General features: G+C 38.8%; 1 protein-coding gene and 2 long non-coding RNA genes across 4 annotated transcripts in view; 2 read left to right on the forward strand and 1 right to left on the reverse strand.

Annotated features, from left to right (window-relative positions):
• LOC121724224 (mucin-2-like) overlaps positions 1 to 15,010 on the forward strand; it is a 59,586-nt gene extending 44,576 nt beyond the window's left edge. For both annotated transcript variants that reach the window (XM_042110621.1, XM_042110622.1), the window contains exons 39-50: positions 8,320 to 8,503; positions 8,653 to 8,845; positions 9,626 to 9,789; positions 10,381 to 10,447; positions 10,849 to 10,985; positions 11,794 to 11,828; positions 12,065 to 12,227; positions 12,664 to 12,704; positions 12,853 to 12,981; positions 13,158 to 13,197; positions 13,477 to 13,594; positions 14,361 to 15,010. In XM_042110621.1, coding sequence (XP_041966555.1) covers positions 8,320 to 8,503; positions 8,653 to 8,845; positions 9,626 to 9,789; positions 10,381 to 10,447; positions 10,849 to 10,985; positions 11,794 to 11,828; positions 12,065 to 12,227; positions 12,664 to 12,704; positions 12,853 to 12,981; positions 13,158 to 13,197; positions 13,477 to 13,594; positions 14,361 to 14,535 — 1,446 coding nt within the window. In that variant the 3' untranslated portion in view covers positions 14,536 to 15,010. The remainder of the gene's footprint in view (positions 1 to 8,319; positions 8,504 to 8,652; positions 8,846 to 9,625; positions 9,790 to 10,380; positions 10,448 to 10,848; positions 10,986 to 11,793; positions 11,829 to 12,064; positions 12,228 to 12,663; positions 12,705 to 12,852; positions 12,982 to 13,157; positions 13,198 to 13,476; positions 13,595 to 14,360) is intronic.
• Positions 1,524 to 11,455, reverse strand: LOC121724231. The gene is made up of 3 exons (XR_006035168.1): positions 11,362 to 11,455; positions 9,477 to 9,479; positions 1,524 to 1,534 (listed from the first exon to the last, which is right to left on the reverse strand). It is a non-coding gene; the product is annotated as an uncharacterized LOC121724231 (long non-coding RNA).
• Positions 15,011 to 23,959: 8,949 nt separating the features above from the next.
• On the forward strand, positions 23,960 to 25,116 carry LOC121724230. The gene is made up of 3 exons (XR_006035166.1): positions 23,960 to 24,183; positions 24,274 to 24,364; positions 24,595 to 25,116. It is a non-coding gene; the product is annotated as an uncharacterized LOC121724230 (long non-coding RNA).
• The last annotated feature ends 846 nt before the right edge of the window (positions 25,117 to 25,962 follow it).

Consider the following 25,962-nt stretch of genomic DNA (forward strand, 5'->3'; position numbering starts at 1 on the left):
TACTATCTTGAAAAGTATTATTCCTAGCCTGCCCAAACTTTGTAGGGTGGAAGACAGACATATTCTCGGTATGATTGGACTGTTAAAAGTTTGTACTGCATGCTCATTCGTTTTATATAAGGCCCTAGATATGGAAAAAAGTAGCCTGACGAGCCAGACCCACATCAAGATGTAGGGTCTGGGAACTCACCATTCGCAGTGCTCAATCCGAGGGGCGGGATAAACGGTTGTCTTTCGAATTCCCTGTGCACGTACTGTAATAGGATAGCGCTACAATTCATAAGTCCCATGCGTTTTCCCATCAGAGGAGCTAGTTGGCTAGTTGATCAAACTTTTGCCAACTTAAAAAAAGCTTAACTCGTGTGGCACTGTTGGCCAGAAGCAGCATCCATCTTCTTTGTTTTTAAGTAGCAGGGAATTCACACAGAGCCCTCCCACCACCTCTATACACGATGTGATTGGCCTGATCAAAGTTGAAATTTTCCAGCTTGCAAGCCAACGGAGAGTTGCTAGACTACCCTGGCTGCAAATTACATCTGATGTCGCTAGGGTGCGTCTAGATTTCTAGGCTAGGAAAAAAGTGCAAAACTGGTGAGATTGAGGGTCTTGTAAACTCATTTTTTGTATCCACATGGCTCCAATCATTATTTTGTCTGCAAATACAATACTTTATTATAATCACTGCACAAGCAGTCATATAGGTTTAGTCAGAGTTTTTTTCCCAGTAATTTTGTGCCAGCGATTCGGAAAACTGAAAGACCGGGCTACATGAAACTCGGTGGGCATGTAGCCCCACAAGGATGACACATAACCATTGATTTTCATTTTGATCCATCACCAGATCCCCCCGAAATGTGGGTAGGGCGGACACAGTTTTCTGTGAATATCTCGAGAACCGTAGGACCTAGGAGAACCGATTTTTGTAAAAATGAGGCTCTGTAATCGCAGGTATCTTTGGCTGGCGTGTTCAGAACTTGGCGTGTTCATAAGGGGTCATACAATAAATTAATGTATGTGTACATTTAGTGACTGTACACCAGTCGGCCTGTAGATGGTGGAGTTGAGCAAAAGGTTGCACACACACACACGCTCAGACGCACACAAACACACACATAACCACATATTAAGGATAAAACAAGGTGTGATTGCATTTTTTGGAAATGTTCATAGGACTAAAATGGTATGTAGGGTAGCTAGTGGGAACACGAAAATCAACATGGGAATAGTTCTGTTTATAGGAATTTTGTGTATAAAGTGCCAATGATGTACCATGTTTCATTCATGCATACACTTACTTGGTTACATTGTACACCTATGGGTTTTCATTCTTGGCCCTAGGGCAAAACAATGATTTTGACTCAATTTATTATGACCGGTTTGGCCCCCAGGGACCACCCCACCCCCCGCGCTGGGCCCCCCGAAACCCAAAAAATGCAGTTTTTCCTAAATAACTACCTGAACCGTGGCACCGAGGATGAAGAATTTTTAGCGTTAGCATTTTTATGGTATATTGGTCTCAAGGGCTCACATCAACCTAGCCCAACCTAGCCCCCCCCCGGTAAAAAATGAAAATGCAACATCATTCTGCTTTAATCGCCCCTCTCTTCAGTTAAGATGTTCAGAACTGCACCAAATTTTATGTGTATGATTAACCTGACATTCTCTGGGGGTATGCCAAGTTTCATAGAATTTCATCCATAGGGGAGTCTAAAAAAAGTTATGTGTACATTTAGTGACTGTACACTCATTGGCCTGTAGATGGTGGTGCACACATACACACGCACACACACACACACAGGCACGCACATACCATCAGTATCAGCAATTAGAACTGCCGATACATAATTACAAATTCAGTAGGATTGAAGGAAAACCAAATATTCATCATAATAATTATTTGGCTGCATTTTCAGTATTGGCGTCACATAGTCGTTTGTCCACCAGATGGCACATCGTTGCAGTGAGACGTAATTTTGTTGGAAGTTAATCTAAAATGTGTTGGAAAGACACTACGCTTCCTACAAGGACAAGACTGTACAGTAGTTTACCGCAGAGAACGTCTAATAAGGGTAGGATGATTTCTGCATGACATGTAATTCCCATTTCTTCATGAAGCCGAAATAAATCTGAGAATGTTTATCGGACATGCTTGGTTTTTACTGCAGGTAGACTACGTTAATCTTAAATTATATTAAAATATCAATAGCCTAGGATTTAGGTAAAATAATGTTACCGTTAGCATTGGTTGAGTGATGGAGGCCAATTTGATTATTGATGTATTTGTAGAAAACCATAAATGCGGTTATAGGCTACCAAGCAAATTGATAACAGCACTAATTGTATCTTTCGACTGTCATCTCATTTGCTTATGACCATAACCTATGCTAACAGGAGCTAAGTGAGTTAGCCACAACATGTTCGCTACGTGATGGTTTTCTAATGGGCTGGGACATTTCTGCTAAAAGTCTCAAAAAGCATCTGAGTCAACGTTCATTCCCAAACACCCATATAGGCTAACTTACTTCAATCCTCTATTTTTAGGTGATTCAAGTAAAGAAGAGCATGGCTCAAAGTAAAGTAGGCTAACTAGGACTGAAACTACATAAATTCGTCAAAGTGAATAATTTATGTCAACTTGCCGCAATGTAGATTTATTAACGCACCAGTGACAATTAAATCTCCATTTAAACCAAATGTTTTAGAGCGCACGTTGAGAGATGTATCCAGGGCAGGGCTGTACCTACACATATTGCACGTGCTACAAAAATCATTCTTTGCGATGGATGATTTAGTACCAACGTTACACCAGTCCGATACAGTTTTGCCTATGGCTATACCGTGAGACTGTTATCAATTTGCTTGGTAGCCTGAGGTAGGTGTTTGAGTCGTGACTCACTCGGATCTTTCACCCGTGTATTTAAATTAACCCATGAGTCGCGAGTCTCTAGTATCATTAACTCGGATCAGTTGAGTCCTACTACAATTCAATCTAAAACGATAAACAGCGCCACACACAAACCTCTTGCAACATTAGCTAGCTTACTAGTCCTAGCTATCGTAGCTGCCAAAAATTTAACAATTTCGTAGGCAACCACAACTCCACAAATCAACTCAAGCGACTGAGTGAGCAGGCAGTCCGAGATAGGTGGTTAACTTCCCGCAGAGCCGGAAACATTGCAGACTCGCAGACCATGGGACTCAGATTGGAGCTGCTGAGTAGCAATCCGGGTTAGTCGGATCAGCCGGCCGGTTAGGCTACGTTGAGTACGAGTCAGTCGAATCAGCCGGCTACGTTGTCATGAGTGGATCTATAGACGAGCGAGTAGCTCCTCCTCGAGGTGAAAAGCAATTCCACAACAAAAGCCATTCTTTCATTTCTGAAATAACATTCAATGTTCTGCATATAGCCTAGACATAATTAGATTTGGTGTATGTAGCATATTAAAATGCAACTAGAAAAGCATTTCCTGAAGGAAATACAGTGCATGAAAATGCAAAAATATCATGTAAAATATCATACAGAGTAAAAACAAACAATATTGGTTGCTGAGTAGATGAGGTTTAATATAGTTGGAATGACTGAACAGTTAAATAGGTGGATACTTTAAATGGTTAAATTATTTAGGTAGCTAGTTGATGATAACTGACAGTTGGAATGGCTCTAATGTTTGCTAGCAGTTATGCTAACTATGTTAACAAAGATAATAAGGTTAACCAAGTTACTATGCTAACTAGCATGTTAACAATGTTAAAATGCTAACTATGTTAACCATGTTACTTAGCTAACCTAGCTAATACTTTTTAGTAGTTATGCTAACTATGCTAACTAGCATGTTAACATGCTAACTATGTTAACCATAAAAGTAGAAAAAGTAGACCGTTTAAAAGTTGAAGGTAAATAGTTTAAAAGTTGTTGACAGACTGGAAGTTTAATGAATGTTGATATTCAAATAGTTTAATGGCTGTGTATAGGTAGATATTTGATGATAACTGAAAGTTGGAATGGCTCTAATGTTTGCTAGCAGTTATGCTAAGATTTTTAACTATGCTAACCATGCTACTTAGCTAATGTTTTATAGTAGTGCTAGCAATGCTAACATGCTAACCATGCTTCTTAGCTAACTTAACTAACATTTTCTAGCAGTTTTGCTAAACATGCTAACTATGTTAACCATGTGACTTATCTAACATAGCTTATCATTTTTAGTAGTTATGCTAACTATGCTAACTAGCATGCTAGCAATGCTAACATGCTAACCATGTGACTTAGCTAACCTAGCTAATCATTTTTAGTAGCTATGCTAACTAGCATGCTAACTATGCTAACCATGTAACTTAGCTAACTTAGCTAATCATTTTTAGCAGTTTTGCTAAAAATGCTAACAAGGTTAGCAATGCTAACATATTAACTATGCTAACCATGCTAACTAGCTACAGTGGGTAGGACTCATAGTTGATGATAAGTAACAGTTACAATGGCTGAACAGTTAAAAAGTTCAGTAGTTTAAAGGGTTAACTTGTTTAACAGTGAAATATTGTAGTGAGGACTTTTATTTTGAAACAGTTTTTGGCAGAGGAAGCAGTTGAACAGGATGTGTAGTCTTAATAAGGCCAGTTTGTATGCTTAAAGCCTGAGACTGGTAGTTGATCAAGGTGGCCTGAACACCTGCCATAGGATTCTAATTGCTTAACGGCCGTATTATGATGTCACAATCAGCAATGTTAAGTCTATGGGGATTTTTAAAACGTTTTTCTTTAATAGTTTAAAAAGTATAAAAGTTTCAAAGTTGAAAAGACATAGCAGCTTGGTCCGTTTGAATACCTACGTTACAAAGTTTGAACGAAGTTTCTAAGTTAACCTGTTCAAGAGAAACTGCGTACAGAAAAAGTGGTAAGCGGAATAATAATAATAAGTTGTTGTTGTTGTTGTTGTTGTTGCCTTGGAAGAACAGTACAATACAGCAACAAACAACAAACAGTAAAATGCACTGTACTGTTCTTCCAAGGCAACAACAACAACAACAACTTCTTATTATTATTCCGAGATAGTAGATAGTAGCCAGGGTAAACTACATTTATCAAACTAAAAATATGAAATAATAGAATGTAAAAACAATATCAACCAATTAAAAACAAATTCAAATACTAGCACATATACCCTAGGCTACTTGGGTCTTTTTATGTTTCCACAGGTTTCACTGATAGGCTATTATGTAGGCTTAGCTACATCAGACCGTCTTGTGCATATCGGTATAAAAACACAGGATCTGTGCCAAACTAATTTCAAAAGGGCACAATAATTTATTTAAGATAAAATGAGAATGGACACGTAGGCTATGGAGTTAATCTCCTTGGAAATGACAATCGATTTTACCTCACCACAATGTAAAGCTTTATTTAAATAGAGAATTAACTTGCTAACTAACCTTGGTATCTAACCAAGGTCCACTTTACTAGTGGGTAAGTAAGTAGCAGGTAAGTAGCCAGTAATTCAATGTATGAAGAGATGACATGCGCTATAAAGAACAAAACACGTTTATAAATGAAGGTTGTAAAATAACACATTTTCAAAAAGCTAGACGTCAGCTAGCAACTTACATTTACCCATACACGTCAGCAGCAAACCGAATATAGCCTACTGGAGGAATTTACCTAGCGTTTTGTCATTCAATCAAAGATTGTTAAGGCGGAGCAAGATACTTCGTCGTAGTTCATGTCTATGGGCGCGAAATGGGGATCGAATCCTGTCTGCATAAAGAGGCGTGTCGATGACGTATTGACGAGCGTAAGTTGCAACCGGCCAACAGCAGCGGCAGAAATAACCGGCGCACACCTGATATAAGGTTGATTTTCTCCAGACTGGATTGCTCAAAAATGCTAAAAATGTACCTGAAATGTTCAGAAGGGTTTGAGGATCATGAAAATGTGCCCGAAATTCACATTCCTAACTCTATAGAACCAAGACTTTAGCATATGTGGTGAAATTCTGAGCTATGCCCATAGACTTCAATGGAGCAGTCGCTGCCTCTGCTCTGCATAAAGGGGGATTTTGACCCCCCCCTCGTGCGATCCGGGTTCCCGGAAGTGGCTCCTGATGAAATATCTTGCTCCGCCTTAACAATCTTTGATTCAATGTTGACACTTGCTCAGTTGCTTCTAGCGCATCGGTGGTTAAAAATGGTACGATCCACAATAGGGGTGTCTGAAATCGCTTTACATTAAAATGTTCCTACAGTGATAATAGGAGTTAACTTGTATTGTAACTGTAATTATATTTTTTCACAATATCAGAAAAGTTATCTGACCCCCCCCAAAACTGATATTTCTGTCTCCCTGTAATTCGAACTATGGTCGCGGGGGTTTCGCAAAATTAAACAATATTTCTATCGGGCGCCTACCATGGACTAGGCTGGGTGAACTCAGCCTGATCTGCCGGCGATTCCTTTTCGATTTCTTAACCCTTGTGTTATCCTCAAATCTTACCGACACTCTTTATCCTTGGGGTCAATTTGACCCCAGCTAAATTGCCCATCCAGTGTCAGCAGCCCAAAGGCTTGCTGTTGCTTCCCCTTTTGACTTATACAGTCCTGCCAAAATAACTTATATGTAATAAATACTTGTGTATGTAATAATGATAATAACAATATGTTCTCATACTATTCAAATAATAATATCCATAATGTGTCAAATATTCATGTATCTAATGTTTTATACAGCTGGGGTCAAATTAACCCCAAGGAACATCAGTGTACAAAATATTTGTACAGGACATTGAAAACATATTATTGTACAAATTTCATGCTAACTCTGTTGTACCCTTCAATTGAGGAAAAGTCATGAAACATGAAGCAAAAAAAAAAAGTGAACCATATATTTTATGATGTTAAACGTTGCTTGGGGTCAAATTGACCCCAAGGATAACAGGAGGGTTAAAAGATTGAAGTCTAGCAACGCATTTCACAAAGGCCCTTTTGGACATGTAGCCTACAGGCGTACCTTTCATCAGTCCAGTTGCAATGGATGGATTGTGATGAACTGCCCTACTTGTGATTGTTTAGAGATTTTAAAGGTTTTGTTGGTTGTTTTATAACAATGCTACAATTTTTTTGGCAAGTGCTACAAATCTATTCACCTTTGCAGCGCCTAGGCTACTTTGTGTGCGGCCCGCAAACACACATTCCAAACAAGCATACACAAAAGTTTCAAGAGTGGGGGATAGAGTAGAAGATGGAGACACATTCATTAATATGATTTATTTTTGCGGAACGGATGTACAGGACTGAGCGGCGGTCATATTTTGTACCGCTATGCGGTACATCTAGTTTATCTATGGCAGTGGTTCTTAAACTTTTTGTCTGGCGACCCCCCAAAAGAAATGGGTCAAGTTTTGCGAACCCCCCCCCCCCCCTAACAAGCGGAATTTGGTTCCAAAATGTTGCGGCATTGGAAGCAGAGATAGAAAATGTATTCTCTCATAGGCTATGTCAACACCAAAGGCATTATGTCAATGACAGCCTTTGACTAAAAACCTTTAGAAAAAGGTCCTTTATCCAGACTGCAAATCATTTTGCGACCCCTCCAATATTTTTGGCAACTATGGTACAACATTGGCACTTTGTACACTAGCTACCCCACATTATCATTTTAATCCTATGAAAATGACCGAAAACACAACCTCCCCTTGTTTGATCCTTAATGTCGTCAAGCCCATTATATGTGGAGAGCTCATTAACATTAATTAATTACATTAATGAATATAGCAGTATAGTAGTAGTAGTAGTATAGTTTAATATAGTAAAAAATAATGCTTGATACCAAATGCATACAAAAAAACAAGTTTATACTACCCTTAATGTCATACTTTTTGCACTTTTTTTCCAAATCTAGGGCCTTTGAGAAAGTCAATGAGAATGCCGTACAAACTTTTATGGTTCAGTCATACTGAGAACATGTTTGTCTTCCACCAAAGTTTGGGCTGCTTATGAATAATACTTTTCATTATATTAATGGCCAAACATTGCTTACCAGACAATGTGATTTTCAGGCTGTAAAACTGAAGTAATTTCAGGGGCTGAAAATAATATGAAGACATAGGATTTGAATAGAAATATTTTACAGGCCTTGGTTTTGGGACTCATTCTTGATATAGACAAGGTTTGAGCAAAACACAATCTGAGACGGTGTGTCAACAACCTTATCTGACACGGAATGACCAATAAATGCAAAAACTCAATTTGCTCTGTTCTAGTACATCTTACCAGTTATTACGTATATATATATTGTACACATTGCATAATATCTTGTAATATTCTCTCGAAGGTACATGTAAATGGAAGAAGAGTGTACCCCACTTTCACTAATGGAGATTTCAACATAACAAGCACAGGGATAGATATGCGAATGCATATCTCTGAGATTAAAACAACAGTGGTTTTCAAGGGCTCTAATTTTATCATCAATCTGCCCGAGTCACTCTTCCATGGCAACACGGAGGGCCAGTGTGGTAAGAACGTCATATTTCATGTATGTTTAGGGTCTAGAGGAAAGGAGAGGGATACGGGTAGGAAGGATATATCTCTCCCGGGATATACATACATACATTTAAGTGTACATTCGTTTTTTTGACTCACATATTTCTCATTGTAAAATCAGGAAACTGTGACAACAACAGCGCCAATGACTGCAAACTTCCCGACGGCCAGACCAAACCGTCATGCAACAAGACTGCTGAGAGCTGGGCAGTCAACGGCACATGCATCCCTGGCCCTCCTACCACTCCGCCTCCCTCTCCGCCCCCTACCCAACAGCCCTGCATTCCTGATATCTGTGAGATCATTACAAGCAAGTGAGGAAACCTCATGACTTTTACATGATGGGAATTGCAGGGGATTTGGGGGATCAGCCCCCAACCCCCAGAGTAGGACCCCTAAAAGCAAAAGTAATAGTTTTGAGGTTGAAACATTTGAAGAGTTTGGTTCCAAAACGCTATATCTTTACAAAAACATTAAAAAGTCACGTCAAAAAGTCATTAAAGTTCTACTGAAATTATTTGGAAAACAAAAATGATTTATGAAAATTCATTAAAATTGAGGATATAGTGTTTTGGAAGCAAACTCTAAATTTACAAATTGGGTACATTTTGAACCGTCTTCTGTGTACCGACTGTTCTGTGTATGCTAAGAGTTATCACACAAGATCGCAATGTAGATCTTTCAACTGGTTTGTTAGTGAAGGAGGATGACACTCTCCTGTCTGTTAAAAAATTGGTCAACCAATTGCATGTTATGATCACCTGTAGTGTTTAGAGTAATTTTGCGTAACTAAAGTGCAAGTGTGGACAATTCACACTGTGAAGGGAGCACAAATTCTGAAGAAAACATTGCAAGTTATCAACAGTAGCAGTAATTCTAAATATAGTGTCTATAGACCCTTTCAAGAGAGTTCCATTATCAGCATCATAGTTGGCCCCACAAGACTTCCTTTTTAACATTTCATATGTTATCTTAATGCAGAGGAAGTAGATTGGGGCCCAAATAGAACGTTCAAGCATTGTTTTTGTTTTTATTGTTGAAAGGGTCTATAGATGTCAACTGCTCTCTGTGTGACTCTTTCTTTCCTATCTAAGGGTTTTTGAAAAGTGTCGGGAGGTTGTGGGATACAAGATGTACTACGAGGCCTGCCTTGGCACTAATTGCGACTCAGCCTGCAGTAGTCTGCAAGCTTTTGCTGACCACTGTGCATATGAGTCACAATGTGTCGAATGGAGGAACCTTACCAAAGGGCACTGTGGTATGTTGATATGTACAGCATGCATAGAACCTTTACAATCAATCCAGTTATTGTAATATTGTTGTTTTGTTTTGTGAGAATTCATTATAACTCAATCGTTGATCATGGATGCCACTCGCTTTCTGCCACTCTTTCCGCTGTCCTGTCAGATTAACGGCATAAAAAGCACAGTACTCCGTAGTTGCACAATGTTGCCATATGGCAATGTACCCCCCCACCCCCCAATTTTTTTTAATTTAAACTAATTTGAAGTGATATATATATATATATATAAATATATCATAAATATTAACATTTGTTTTCCAAGTAATTTCAGTAGAGCTGTAATTGGGTATTCTTATTTGTTTTATCTTTACTCACTCAAAACAACACAACTGCAATTTGATTGATATGACCTAAAATACATAATTAAATAGCCTGGCTTTTTTAATGTTTTTAAAAACGGAGCGTTTTGGAACCAAACTCTTCATATATATTTAAAACTAGTTTCTTGTGAAATGTGTTCCATAGAATTATTATAGGTAATAATTAATATTGGTTTATAATTGCTGGAAATTATATTCACACTGTCTCAATTTCTTCCATTAATAGAGTATAAATGTCAAGACAATAAAGTGTACAAGTCCTGTGGAACTACACTACCACGAACATGTCAAAGGTAACACAAATCAATAGCAATTAATGAGTGTGGTGGCAGTGAACATCAATGTTTATCATTCTGAACAATATGATCATCTGAAATCCATATGGGATATTTTCCAAATACATACATGATTAGAAAAACATTTTGAAATGCTAGAATATTGTTCACAACCTACCAGCTTGACCAGAGGTGACCAGCAGCAAATGTAGTTAACATGTTTTTAAATAATCCCCTAAAGACCCATCTCTTGTAAGAGCACCTTCTTCCCAAACACCCTGATCTTTTCGCTTTGTCAGATTATTTACGTAAACCCCAAAGTCACTGAAGCTCAGCTGATGTTTTTTATTTCTAGTCACTTTGGATTAAAGCATCTGCCAAATAAATAAATATTAAATATATGTACTGTATCTGTACAGTTGTGCAGAGGAGCCAGACTGTGGGAAGGAAAGTGATTCATCATTGTGTTCCACCAATAAAGCAGAAGGTTGTTACTGCGCTGAAGGAGAAGTTCTCTTCAGTCCATACTCAGATGAGTGTGTACCAAGCTCCTGTGGTGAGTCACTGCAAATGGGGGTGTGCAGTCAGTTGCTTTTCTTTTGGAAAAATCTAAGGGCTGCCTTCTAGAACTCTAAGTACAATATGCATCTGACAGTTGGGATTTGTTTCTGTGGCTTGTGAGCATATTGGTGATTTATATGGGGTGTTGTTGTGCAGATGGACCTGTGCAACAGGATAATGTATTTATTGTCCGCTTTACATCAGGGTCCTGTTCACCTTGTCTGGACTTATTTTCCGATAATGACCGGTGGACAAGAACAAAGAATATGTGGTCCCATTTTTGGGATATCACATTATGGGTTGTGAAAGTAATTGTGGTGAATAATTACTTAATATTAACTTAGACTGGAAAACTTCAGGAACAATCAGACACACCTATCTGAATAGCATGAGGAGAGATGTCTTATATATCAGAAATATCACTTATAGAATGTTCCAAACATTCTCACAATCAAATCATTACAATCCTTGTACTGAGACTATTACAATGATACCAAACATGAATATATTTACATTTCATGACATGGATTCAGTATAGCAAGGTAACATCCTTTGTCTTGTGGATCTGATAGCCCTTGGAACCAGTACATTAGCATTTCATTGGGGGAGGGGGGGGGTGTCTGTGTTTAATACCAAGAGGGGCCACATGGCTAACTAAAACTAATCATTTTAACCCTAAAATAATTGCTATCAGTTGTTACTTAAAGTTGCTGTTTGTTTCAGAAATGAAAACAACTTGATTTAAAAATGTATTATCTTATTTATGATTACTATTTATTAAATGTATCTTGTTGTAATTTCAGAGGTTTGCACAGGCCCTGATGGCACGGCCAAAAAGGTAACAATTGAAAGATACCTGCCCTGCAACAGTAGTTGCATTGATTAATTAGCCTCTTCTTAGTTCTAGTTTACAGTATATTATTTTCTTTGGAATAGAATATCTTGCAGTGCATTATGTTCATACACCAGTTTTTTCAATCATGCTGACTTTGCCAGAGTATTAACTTTTAACATTAACGGCCTCTTCTCCTTGACCATGCCCTTGATGCTATCTCTGAATGATCCGGTGGGCAGCCTGGCGACAAATGGCGTTATGGGTGTAAGGAGTGTGAGTGCAGCAACTTCTCCTACACCACTGAGTGCTGGGATATCGAGTGCAATCCTCAAACAATTGCCTGTCCATTGGGCCAGAGGGTAGTTAATAAGACTGTGGACTGTTGCATGGAGTATGAATGTGGTAAGTGAATGCAAGATGAAGAGCTGCCCAAACAACAGGAAAAATGTTAAAGTGGAGAAATGTCTGTCTGTTTATTTTCATTAAGGCAAATTCCTATCAAGTGTGTTGACATGGCAATAAAGTAATGAAATTGTATCTAATCTAATCTAATTTAATCTAATCTAAATTTTGGATTTAAAAAAATGGACTCATCATTTACAGATTCATAGTTTGTCTGTTATATACAAGTTATATACAAGTTATATACAACTTTAGTTTTCTCAGTTTTGATAAAAAAATTGAGAAGATGTGTTCTCCACAGCCTCTGTTGTAAAGTAGTATGTACTTTTACAGTATTGTCCATTTATTATGATGAAGTAACCATATAGTTTATACTTCACATAGTACATTGGAAATGTATCGCAAAGCCTTTGACAACCTATTTTTCTTCCCTCAGAACCTAAAGACGTTTGTGTTTATGACAACACAGAACGCCAGGTAAGGGTGGAAATAGTATGTAGGTAACAGCAGAGCCATTTAATAGTTTGTTTTATTTCATAGTTGTTTTTGAGTCATAAATGCAGTAACATTGCCTGTACAATGTATGAGAAAACTGAGGACTAAGTAATTATCACCTCTCTCTTAGCCTGGTGAGAAATGGTCATCTTCCGATGACAAGTGTGTGAAATACAGCTGCGTTAAACAAAATGATCAGTTTGTGGTTGTGGAGGTCATAACTACCTGTCCTAGGTTCAACCCTGAAGACTGCATACCCGTAAGTAAATGGCACCATCTATCAAAATGTCATTAAAACTTCTAAAAATCCCATCAGTCAATCATCAGTTTTCTTATGTGCTTTGTTTTGTGTTATGTGTTTTAACCCAAACTCAGTGGAACATGCCTACCTTTTAACCTTATTTTGACCTTTATGAAAAACTCTCTCACCCTTAGGGTACCGAGCGCACTGATGCAGCTGGATGCTGCAAAATCTGTGAGTTAACAGATACCTAAATATCAGTTTTTCAAATTTCAAATTATTATCGCATGTCATTTATTATCTACAGTATAATGTATAGTTTAAGTATTTGGCAAATGCTTTAAGTATAAAGCAACTTGCAAAACATTTGGTTTAAAGATTGTATAATAACAAAAGTGAAACTTTTGCGTGTTTCTTCAACTCCTCTGTTTAGCCCTGTTCAGTGTTCCCTTGTTTAACTTAGTTGTGGTTGATCCGATTCATAATGCATACAAACTGTGTTATATCTGTCAGGCACTCCAAAGAGCTGCAAAGTCTCAAAGAAGCAGGCCTATCTGGAGATCAGTAACTGTAACTCCACCACTCCTGTGGAACTCACCACCTGTTCGGGGGCCTGTGCCACATCCTCCAAGTAAGTTTCACTGTTGCTCTGGCAAATCCTGACAGGACAATATCCACATAGCCACAAATGTCTGAAGATTGACTAGAGGGATGATTAATAGCTTATAAATTACTAAAATAGTGTAATAGTAAAATGATTCAACCAATTACAGATATATACATTCACCTTCTATCTTTTATCTATATTCATGTCTATTTGTTTGGCCTAGACAGCAAGTACTTCACAGAAGTACAGATGCAGAGAGTAACTGAACATATTAGACTATAATTTATACATTTGTGTAGGGGTGTAACAGTACACAAAAAACACGGTTCAGTGTGTCCCTCGGTTTTGAAGTCACGGTTTGGTTAATTTGAAGTACAGTAAGCCTGTTGGTACTGCTGACCTAAAATGCACTGACAATATTGCTGATGCACAACAGGAACAGTGTTTTGAAAAGATGTCAAATGTTTTTTTGACGTTAATTTACTAAGCTGACATATGGTCCACGGTCTGCCACCTAATATGTTTGTGTGGGAACTCGAATTTGAAACATGGTCCGCAATCAAAAAAGCCTACTATTCATTACTGTTAAAGACATTTGGTACATTCGGTACCCATCTGTATTGAACCTAACGTCCTGTACCTAAACGGTTCGGTACGACTTTGTGTATCTTTACAGCCCTACATTTGTGTATACACCCTCTGATTGCTGCTATGTAATTGTTTTACCTTGCACTTTTCCTCTGGCATGTATTCTAACTGCATGTCACATCCTCTCCTCCACCTTTTGTAGGTACTCGATGGAGATGAACACGATAATGCATAGCTGCGCTTGCTGTGTGGAACAGAAAACAAGTCAAAGAGAGACTGAGATGCGCTGCACCAACGGGACAACCATCACTCAGTCCTATGTTTACATCGAAGAGTGTGGCTGCGAGACACAAAAGTGTGAAGACAAAAAAGATTAATGAAATTCTATTAACATTTTCAACCTTTCCCTGAACAATCATAAGTGAGATGTATCAATCCAACCTAAGATATGTCCAACAGGACAGGAACTATTAATGAAGTGACTATTCTATTATTCCAATATATCTCTCATTCTCTGTTACAAGGGGTCTATCTCTTTAAAATATTAATTAATGGAGAACTCTTAGATTTAAGGTATTCATAGGAACTAATCAAAGAAAGTTGAACTTTTTGTTGAACTGATGAACATTTTCTTGAATTGCCCATGAAGAAAACATGGGTATAATCAAAACCATTTCCTTGTTTTCCCCATGCATGCATGCCACTAGAGTATACTGTTCTCAAAACTACCTAATTCATCTGGCATTTGTCTTCATATATGTTTAAATTGTACTTGCATGTGTCCTTAAGTATGTTACTGTGATGTATGCTTTGATTTATATTCATCAGTTATTAAAAAATATATTAACAGCATTCAGTGCATTTCTTCAATAATCTATAACAGTGGTTCTTAAACTGGGGGTCACCAAAAAATACAGGAGTGCCATACATTGGATGTAATAAATCCGATTATCAAAGACTGTCATTGACATTAATGCCTCTAATGCCCATCTCGCAACATTTTTACAAGTGAAACCAAATGTTGCCGGTCGGAGAGAAAGGGGTTGTGAGGTCGTTTTTTGCTGGGTCGCCAGACAAAGTTTAAAAACCACTGCTTGCTCTATAACAGTGTGGATCACCAAAACAATATGGGAGGGGTCGCGAAATGATCTGCATTAAATACATTTTTCTAAAGGTTTTTAGACCAACATGTTTGCAACTGGGATTTTCAGTAGCCAAAAGTGGATGCTCTGAATGCAAACTCAAATCTCGAAGTTCAAAGATGCTGTAGCTTACCAGTGACAGAACACCTTTTTTGCCCACAAAATCTACAAGAATCTTCCTTTGTGTGTGTATTGCTACTAATAAAGTAACTTTGGTCAGCGTAAGCTGTGTATAAATGTGCTAAGAAATAAATTGTATCACCCCAATTATCAGCACTTTTGTTCAGAAATTCTAAAACAACTGTCTATGGATATGTCAGGCAGTAAATGCTCCCGTTAAGAACCAAACCAGATTTTGTTCAAATACACCTATGTCTACTGAAAAGTGTTAGGTTCATTTAGCAAATGTTATTTTGAAGTATTAAAAAACATCGTTGTCAGGCGCGTAGCAAGCGTGGGGGATGTGGGTGTTACAACGTACACACTTTTGCTGGAACACGATTCTATCCCCCACACTTTTTGTCAGATTAAAATGAAAGTAAAACATGGAAATAGACGCTCCCGTACAGGGGTGCGTTTCCCAAAAGCATCGTTGCTAACTACGGTAGCAACTAACATGGTTGCAACTATGTAAGTACGACACAACTGTTCCCCAAAACGATAGTGTGAACTATGGTGGTGGAACTTACATAGTACGATGCATCGTGACACTGCGTCAGTGTTTCCCAAAACCATAGTAGCAACTAACGTTCGCAACCACTATCGTAAAGTTGTGTAGTTACAGCTACACCTCTCGACCTGTAGTATGTAGTAAGAACCATAGTAGACGACGTAACCCTGATGACGGAACACGCAGGGGGCAGATGGATGAGAGGTAGCCATTAAACGATCCCATAACATTGCTGTGGGATACCATACCATAGCATTGCTGGAAGCTACAATTGCACATTACCCCCACCCCCACCAAACTAAAAGAAATGTAAAAAACATAAACAAAGGGGGAAAAAACAGGTAATGTGGCAGGGAATTGTGGGGTTTGGGTGTTTAGGCCAAACATATGTGCAACTAATTCCCAGTGTGCTTCCAGGCCAGCAGGAAGGTGTGCAGCAGCCACTGGAATGACCTCTTCCACCTCCTCCACTAACAGCTCCTCATCAGCCGGCAGTGGGATGTGATCCTGAAGGGCCATGTTGCAGAAGCGCCGCCACCAAAACTACACTGCACGCCTTTGCAGGATGGAGCTTCAGGCCACCAGCGGATTTGCTCACACACCTTTCCACATGCCCAAGGCCCTCTCCACAACAACGCGGGTCCGGCTATGGGCGTTGTACCGCGCCTCTGCCTCGCTGTTGGGCTCCTAGATGGAGCAGTTGACATGCTTGTATTATCATAGGGGGTTGATGGAATAAAGTAGGTCTTGAAATGTCAGTGCACTCACATGGAATATAGACATGCATTTGAAAACAACAGTATAGACTTTGCTACTATCTCCGCAGCAGAAGGCAACAACATGAGCAGCACCTACAGTAACACTGTGTGTGTGTGTGTGTGTGTGTGTGTGTGTGTGTGTGTGTTGGTACAGCTGGCGCAGATCCTTCAACCATTTGAGCATTGAAACATTTGTGCTATGTGAACTGTCATTTTGTGGTTGTGATTCAACACACAACTTCATAACTACAATGGATGAAAAGTAATGGTAAAAAAACTGTATCTGTGCATTTAAAATATCATGAAATACTTGTGTGTGGTAACAGTATTCAGTTTTCAGTGTCACAATGAAAACACATAACAAGGGCAACATTGGGCAAATGCTGCATAAAGGCATGAAAATATTCCAGTGAAATGAAGGGCAATGATAAAGTAAAGTATTCATTTATATAGCGCTTTTAGAACAGAGTGAAACCCAAAGCACTTACACAACAACATGTTGTTCAACATTGTTCATATTACATATCCATATTTATTCTGCTCTTACTGTAAGGTAACTGCTAAGATACTGCACATATTTATATTTCATTTATATTACTCTAAACCACCTTCTGCAAACCAACTGTATACTACTGTCTACACTGCACTATATGTCTTGTCCTGTCTATGCACCTGTCTATACTTTATATATCACATTGCACTTTTCTGCCTTTTTGGCACTTCTGGTTAGATGCAAACTGTATTTGGCTGTATTTGTACTTGTGCTCTGCACAATGACAATAAAGTTTAATCTAATCTAACCATGCCAATTTTCATAGAACATAATAGGCTACATGTATCCTAAGCCTAGGCTAGTATGCATTTGGTCTCCAATCAGTAGTTAAAACTAGGACTACAGGTTCTAAACGATCATAGGAATATTTAGTGATTGAGCCTATCCAAGATTCCAACACCATTGTTAATTGATCATTATCCAAGCCCGAACCTACGACTACAAGATCCGAAATGCAGAGGTCTATCCTTTCACGCCACCTTGTCACGCTACAACAAATGAAAATATTGGCCAGTATTTATATGTAGGCTATTCGGTGTGTTTCATTAAATGTGTAACTTATTTGTTCACATTTGCTCGGTTGGCGATTTATGCTTCACTGATTAGGCTAATTAGTAGGCTACGTTCAATAGACTGTGACGTTATTATTCAAATTATCATTATGATGCCTATTATTATTATTAATATCCTATATTTTTAAAAAGCATACATAGCCTAGGGCCTATTGAAATTACTGCCTATTGTTGTAATAAGTATTATCATTATTATTATTATTATTAATAATAATGATATTATAACTGCTGGGCCCAGGAAACTTCATGCAATGTAAAATGTCATTACTTTTACGTGACTTCATGCGTTCGGCTCTAACCGACATAGCTCGACATTCTCCGAACACATCTGCAACCATTGTAGTCTGAACTATGTTGGTTGAAACCAACATGGTTCAAACTAACAAAGTACTATGTAAGTACGACGGTTTTGGGAAACAGTCGTAACTTACATGTTGGTTAGTTGAACGATGCATCGTACCACGTTAGTAAAAAGCTAACCTCCGTAGTTGTACGGGAAACGCACCCCAGAGTTGGAATCGTATCTACCATAACGCACACACAGAGAGACACAAATAGGTCTGTTGATTTGATTGAACGGTCATCCAGCCAATCACATCAAGTTAGCCAGTGAAGAACCAGGGCCCACTTCCCCGATAACGACGGAGACACGCTCTTAAGAGGGTTTTCTACGATTCATCTTACGATCGTTCGTTTGGTTTTTCCGACTGTTTCCCGAACATGCTCGTAGCGTGAACGCGCATGCACTGCTCTTAAGGTGCTCTTAAGGGGAGCTGTCCACGTTCATAGTTCTGAAATATCCTCTGATTTGACGGTGATGTCAGGTGACTGCACGTCACAGCTATAGGCCTACCATTAAACTTCGGATCTACACATTAATTCACATCAATACGAAAATAGAAACACTTTGACATCTGCATGTAAGCATCCCAAGTAGGTTATATACCACACAGAGACATAAATAATTGTAATCATTTTAAGATTAGATTGTTGCACCATGCAATAATTTTTCGCGGTGCCACTTAAGAACACGTTTGAAGATAAGAAAGAAGTCGAGTAAGAAAGAGAGGAAATGTGTAGGCTTAGATTTTGATGCAGTAGGCTACAGACTAAACCACATGTTGCTTTCTCTGCTTTTTACCTCATAGGCCTAAGAAAATATTCACTTAGCAAAGATAATGTCAAACTATTCTGGCAACGTCTCGTTTCATAACTTGATTGCATTTTTGTCCGCTTTTCATCACATTATTATGACCATTAAATGTAGGCTATTTTGCACGCTAAAATCTGATTCATCACAGGTAAACACAATAAAGAATGGGAACGTAAATTGGATTATGTATTCTAAGTTGTAATTCCTCTGTATGTCCTGTTGGTGACCTCAGTGAGAAGTACTGTTAAGACGCTCTTAGCCGGTATAACGAGTACTCTGGAGCACTCTTAGATCTACGAGTGTTTTCACGATGCTCTTAAGCTACGATGGTTTCGGGAAACAGTCGGCAAATCTTAAGACGTTCGTAAGAGGGACTTTACGACGCTCTTAGGCTTAAGATGCTTTCGGGGAAGTGGGCCCAGAGCCGCTCTGATCAAATTCAAAGTGTGCGTCTTACAAGGGTGCGGCTGCTTGGGTCTGCATGATAACGTCTGCAGTGAGCATATTTCAGGTAGAATTTAAATGATAATTGTTACCGCATTATGCTAATTTAGTAAACCAAAATTCACTGTCTGACTGACAGTTTTTGTCACAATGTAGAAATGCAGGGAGTCAAAGTGAAAACGGGGGTGGGGTGCGCGCACCGAGGCACTTGTTTCTGCAGAAAGACCTTTGGCTACTGTTCTCGGAGCATTAGCCTATGCTTTCTCTGTCTATGATCTGCAGCTTTTCTCAAACTATGGGCCTCCTCAACAATTAACCTATGGTACACGTAGCCGCGAAATTAAGTTATGCCCGGTGCTTCACACGTCTGATTTGCAGCAAGACTGGGCCCACTTCCCCGAAAGCATCTTAAGCCTAAAAGCGTCGTAAAGTCCCTCTTACGAACGTCTTAAGATTTGCCGACTGTTTCCCGAAACCATCGTAGCTTAAGAGCATCGTGAAAACACTCGTAGATCTACGAGTGCTCCAGAGTACTCGTTACCGGCTAAGAGCGTCTTAACAGTAGGCTACTTCTCACTGAGGTCACCAACAGGACATACAGAGGAATTACAACTTAGAATACATAATCCAACTTACGTTCCCATTCTTTATTGTGTTTACCTGTGATGAATCAGATTTTAGCGTGCAAAATAGCCTACATTTAATGGTCATAATAATGTGATGAAAAGCGGACAAAAATGCAATCAAGTTATGAAACGAGACGTTGCCAGAATAGTTTGACATTATCTTTGCTAAGTGAAGGCTATATTTTATTAGGCCTATGAGGTAAAAAGCAGAGAAAGCAACATGTGGTTTAGTCTGTAGCCTACTGCATCAAAATCTAAGCCTACACATTTCCTATCTTTCTCGACTTCTTTCTTATCTTCAAACGTGTTCTTGACACCGCGAAAAATTATTGCATGGTGCAACAATCTAATCTTAAAATAATTACAATTATTTATGTCTCTGTGTGGTATATAACCTACTTGGGGATGCTTACATGCAGATGTCAAAGTGTTTCTATTTTCGTATTGATGTGAATTAATGTGTAGATCCGAAGTTTAAATGGTAGGCCTATAGCTGTGACGTGCAGTCACCTGACATCACCGTCAAATCAGAGGATATTTCAGAACTATTAACGTGGACAGCTCCCCTTAAGAGCATCTTAAGAGCAGTGCATGCGCGTTCACGCTACGAGCATGTTCGGGAAACAGTCGGAAAAACCAAACGAACGATCGTAAGATGAATCGTAGAAAACCCTCTTAAGAGCGTGTCTCCGTCGTTATCGGGGAAGTATGCCCTGAATTGGAACCGCGGACTGAAAACAAAAATAAACTAGGCTATAAGTTTCCCCAATCAAAACATATAAATTTGGTGTCATTAACTATATCCCAGTCAGCACACATAGGCTATGTCTCAAGACGCTTGGAAAAGATCAGCTTAATTACATCGCGTTCCATTTAGAACGTCTTATTTGGCCTGATCTTACAAACGTCGGCATTTCACTGTCATATGTGTCGTAGTGCTACATCTACTGGAGATCTTATTGTCTTAAATACGATCGCGTTCCATGTAGAACATCTTAGTTTGATCTTACAAAGCGTCAAGTCACATTTGAGTTCCACATCTGAGAACTCAAGATTCAAGATTTCCAGCGTGTAGAACTCAAATAGAACGCTTATGAGCGCTCATGAATGTGTGTGTCCCTGCAGCAAGTGAAACTGGAGGTAACTTGGGCTAGAAGCAACAATAGTTTAAACAACAACGTGGCTTCCTGTAACTATCAATGGAAAAACATAGAAACTGCTAATCATAATCTTTAAATTGACATTAATTAAACTGGCTATATGCAACACAATGTATTTACATTCCCTTTGCATAATGGGTGGACTTCAAACGTTTTTGAATTTGAGCTTACAGTTCTGTCACTATTCTGTGTCCTTTACATTTATTTAATAGGTAGGCTATTAGTGATACCTCGAAATTAGGCTGTTATCTGTGAGGCAATTTGTTGTAGCCTGCTAACCCACATGCACAAAACATAATTTCTGAAATGATTTCTTGATTTATAACATGAGATGTCTCCATGTAGGGTAGTGTCAAATAGTGAAGTGATAGCAGGTAGATCATGTAGGCCTACATGTCACATGAGCCACACATAGGCACTGCTTCTTCTGTCCCTCCCAAACTGCATTACAATGGTGTGTTTAGCAATCAGAATCTCACATTTTTTTCGGGGGAGAAAGTCCCGGACACCAATATAGTCCGCACCCCTCTCAGAAAATACTTACAACGTCCCTGTAGGGAGTTATTTATAATTTGGCCAGATTGTTTCATTTTCTTATCCCACAACCCCCACACTTTTAAAAAGCTTGATACGCCTCTGAGTAAAAGAAATATCCGATTTTGTTTACCACGCCTATTTACGCCGTTTCAACGGCACATGAACGGTTAGACCGATAATTCTCGTCATGAAATTAAAATTCCACTGGAGCTCCAAGCGGATGTGTATACACGCAGCCTTACGATACTGTTTATAGCTCTTCGAGTCACGGCAAAATGTAATTTTTAGATACACATATGGTGTGGGTGCTTGCGTTTCCTTATACCCTATTCATGCGCTATAGGCTACAGTATTTTTGTCATGCAAATAGGGGGGAAAATTAACCTTAACATATCACCATGAAAATTATACTTACATCAAGACAAACAAAAAATGAAATTGTTTGTTAACATGGGCAAACAGGGCATAACGTAATTATGTATAGGTAGGCAAAGTAAGGTCTGACCCAAAACTAATTGCATCATTTTGACAAACAACTTGTCCAAAATCCACTTTAAACTAGATTCGCCTTTACAGAATAGAGGGCAATGTATTGTGCATGGCATGGAGGAAGATGGAAAATGTCTTAAATGGTGTTATATCTCCTCCAGAGGGTATATGTTTTCAATAAATATATAGTTTAGGATGTTTAATTTGTTTTCCCTGGACAGTATAGGCCAAAATGTATCCACTTTACACTAGATTCGCCTTTACAGAATAGAGGGCAATGTATTGTGCATGGCATGGAGGAAGATGGGAAATGTCTTAAATGGTGTTATATCTCCTCCAGAGGGTATACGCTTTCAGAAATATATAGGGTGTTTAATCTGTTTCCCTTAATAGTGCAGGCCAAAATGTATCAGCTGTTCACTTCAATCGCCTATACAGAATAGAGAAGTATGTGTTATGCATGGTATGGAGGAAGACAGGACATACGTTGATTGATGCTATATTTCATGTACAGTGCATATGCTTTTAGAATATGTATAGTTTTGACTGTTCTATGAACTTGGTTAAAACATGACCCATGCATAGGCATGCATTGTTAATTATTAATCTTAAACTATATTTATTAGTATAGCATGCACCTTTTTGCCAGATGTCACAACAATAGAGTCACCTTTTTGGAGGCTAGCTGCAGTTATCCCATCTGCACCCTTCTGTCGAATTTGGACATTATCATATCCATCTTCAACTTTGCCTTCACAATTTTCCTGCATTCACTAACATAAACATACTGTGCTGTCTGATTGTTGTTTTAGACTAAATTGTGCAAAGTGAAGAGGCATCATACAGGCCCCTCTGATTGGACAGACAGTCTATCAGTCAACCCCTGGGCAAGAGGTCAATTACTATAAGTCTTGGAAAATAATGGACTGATACTTTAGTGTGATATGTATATGTTTCAGTGACCTCTAAATCAGATTAAACACCAAAACCACTTTCCTAGGCTGAATAATGCTTAACTATGTGTTTGTACAGCTTGAACATTGTGGAATACTTACATGCAAAAACACATTGGCTCTATTTAAAGACTCAACAACCATTTCCATTGATTCAAAGGGCCAAAATTTAAAAATAGACACCAATTTTGCAACAAACCAGTCTGAAATAAGCCAAAGAAATTCACTCTTTGAATTTGAACATAAAAGAATGTTCCATTATGCAAGATTCAATAATGCAAGATTCTAAAATTCCATGGTTAGATGGGGTCAGATATTCTTTAGAATGTGTATTCTACAACATTCTAATTACAGTTTTGTCAGTATTTGCTGAAGAATAATTCATAAAACAACCCTCATTTTATTTTATTTTTTTATTTATTTGCAAATATCATTGACATTACAGAAAATGCAACACTACGACATGCACATGAATACTACATACGACAAACAGATGTACATTACATAAACACATACTGTAACTTAACAAGACATCACATTGACTTGGTCTTCCACAAACGTCTTCCTCATTAACGTTAGTGTAGTGGGTAGGGTGGTTGAGACAGGAAGTGCAGCTTGAAGGCCGTCCCACTGACGCTGATTATTTGGATCAGGTGGTACCAGTAGCGCTTCCTTTTAAATGTGGAGTGAGATGCGGACAGGAGAACAATAATGCGGTGTGCGTTGAAGAGTGAGCGCTGTGGAATAAGCTGTGCAAACAGGAGAACGTGAGTCTTTTCAGAAGGTTACGTCTATTGGTCTCTAACACTAAACTTGTTTCCATCGAGTAGCACTTAACACGGTTCATTGTTTGTTTGTAGCTCGGCCTGGTGTCTGTGCGTATGGTGACCAGTAAATGGTACACGCAGTTTCAAGTCTACTTTGCTCGCATAATAGCGAATAGTGAATCCACACTGGTTTGCAGCAACGTAAGTTTACTTGCTCCCCTTTTCCTTCAGACGTAACAAGTAGTATTTTTAGCTCTGACCGTTTCCTGTCTTGATATTGTCTATGGGCAGAAGCAACGCTGATGCTGGCGAGAGCTATTAGTCATCCACACTGGTATAACTTTATTGGTTCGTCTAATTCATCTTGGCTGGTCTTAAAAACGTAAGTTCATTCAACTCCTTTTACGTAGCTAGTCTTTCAATCGGAGATTTAGTCCTGATTTAATTGTTACTACATTTAGTAATAGGAAGTAGTGCCGCAGTTTTAAAAAGCGTAACCAGCTGACTGCAGCCATTTGAATAAGATATTGGCCTTCGTACAATTGACTTTGGCGTTTATGCTACGATGCTACCAAACGTAGCATTACAAACCATTTATGCTTTTTATTACAGGAGGATTGCCTTCGTCTGTCCAACAAGCCACTGTTTTTCCTGGAATTAACTATTTCGTTTTATTTCAATTAGGCTAATGTATGTGTGTGCCTCGGAAACCTACCACATCTGTTGAATGTTTACTGGGAACTTAGGTGGGCCTAGGGGGAAGCCTGCTGGTGGTAACCTGTTATCTTAAATGTTTTGTTTGTCTGCCAGTCATTGTAATACGTGTTCGGCCTGGGAATGGTGCAATATTTCTTATGGGGACAGTGCTTCGTTTGCAGTGCTCACTAGTGTGAAGTGTGAAACGCCGTGTCTGTGTGTACGGCCCATTTGGTGTGAAGTGCCTCTTGCAGATTGGAGTGTCTTTAGATTTGTGTATGTGAAGTATTTATTAATGTATTTGACTTTATACACTGTAACTCATCTGGAAGACCTATTCATTCGTTGTTATTTATTGTAGAATTTCATCCACTGTTGCCTATGTGGAACATTTGCTTGTCCTGATTGCCGATCAGTGTATTTATAGTGTCTGTCTAGTGTCTAATAAATGTATATATTTTGATTACATCAGTTCCATTCCTCTTCCTTCATTGGACATAACCTGCCTAGATAGTTTGAGGGAGAGCTCTGTTTGGTGGCCTAGCTTAGCTATACAAATTGTGAGCTTGAGCACCCCCTGGGGGTCACATTAGGTTTACTAATGCAGTCAGTCGGCAAAATGCTGGTTTTGCCCTCATACTCCCCGCCATTCCACTTAACCAGAGCAAACGTTTTACATTTGGACTAGTAGTAGCTGTTTGTTATGCTTATGTAGTGAAAAAGCTGCAAACATTTTAACCGTTATTCGACTTAGAGTACGTTGGTAGTGACGTACTTTGAAGTTGAAGGTATTTTGTAAACCCCACCCATCACTGCCTGTGTGCAAATAGGTTACATGAACATATATGGTGAATATATTCAATTAAGATATCCACATGTTACATTGCTGGGTCCCACATACTTGCATATATACATTCTTGTACTATATATGTATTAAATATATTGTAGCCATCTATTTAAATATAAGCTGGATGTAGCTGCATATATGTGAATATATTTTTCCCCTTGATTTTTCTGTATGGGCACAGCTACTTTAAAATGCAATTAGGTCGCGAAGACAGTCCGAAACATTGCGAGCTCTGTATGGAGTTGCTTGAGTAGGCTAGCCTACCTGGGTCATTTGGATCAGCCGGGCGGACCGGTTACGTTATGTTATGAGTGCGAGTCAGTCGAATCAGCCGGCTACATGAGTGGATCTGTAGACGAGCGAGTAGCCTAGTTTCTACTCGTGTCAAGGTGATAATAGGCCTAATGAGAATAGTAGTAGTAGTAGTCACTGCAGGG

This window comes from Alosa sapidissima, chromosome 11 (assembly GCF_018492685.1).
Source record: "Alosa sapidissima isolate fAloSap1 chromosome 11, fAloSap1.pri, whole genome shotgun sequence".
Lineage (NCBI taxonomy): Eukaryota > Metazoa > Chordata > Actinopteri > Clupeiformes > Clupeidae > Alosa > Alosa sapidissima.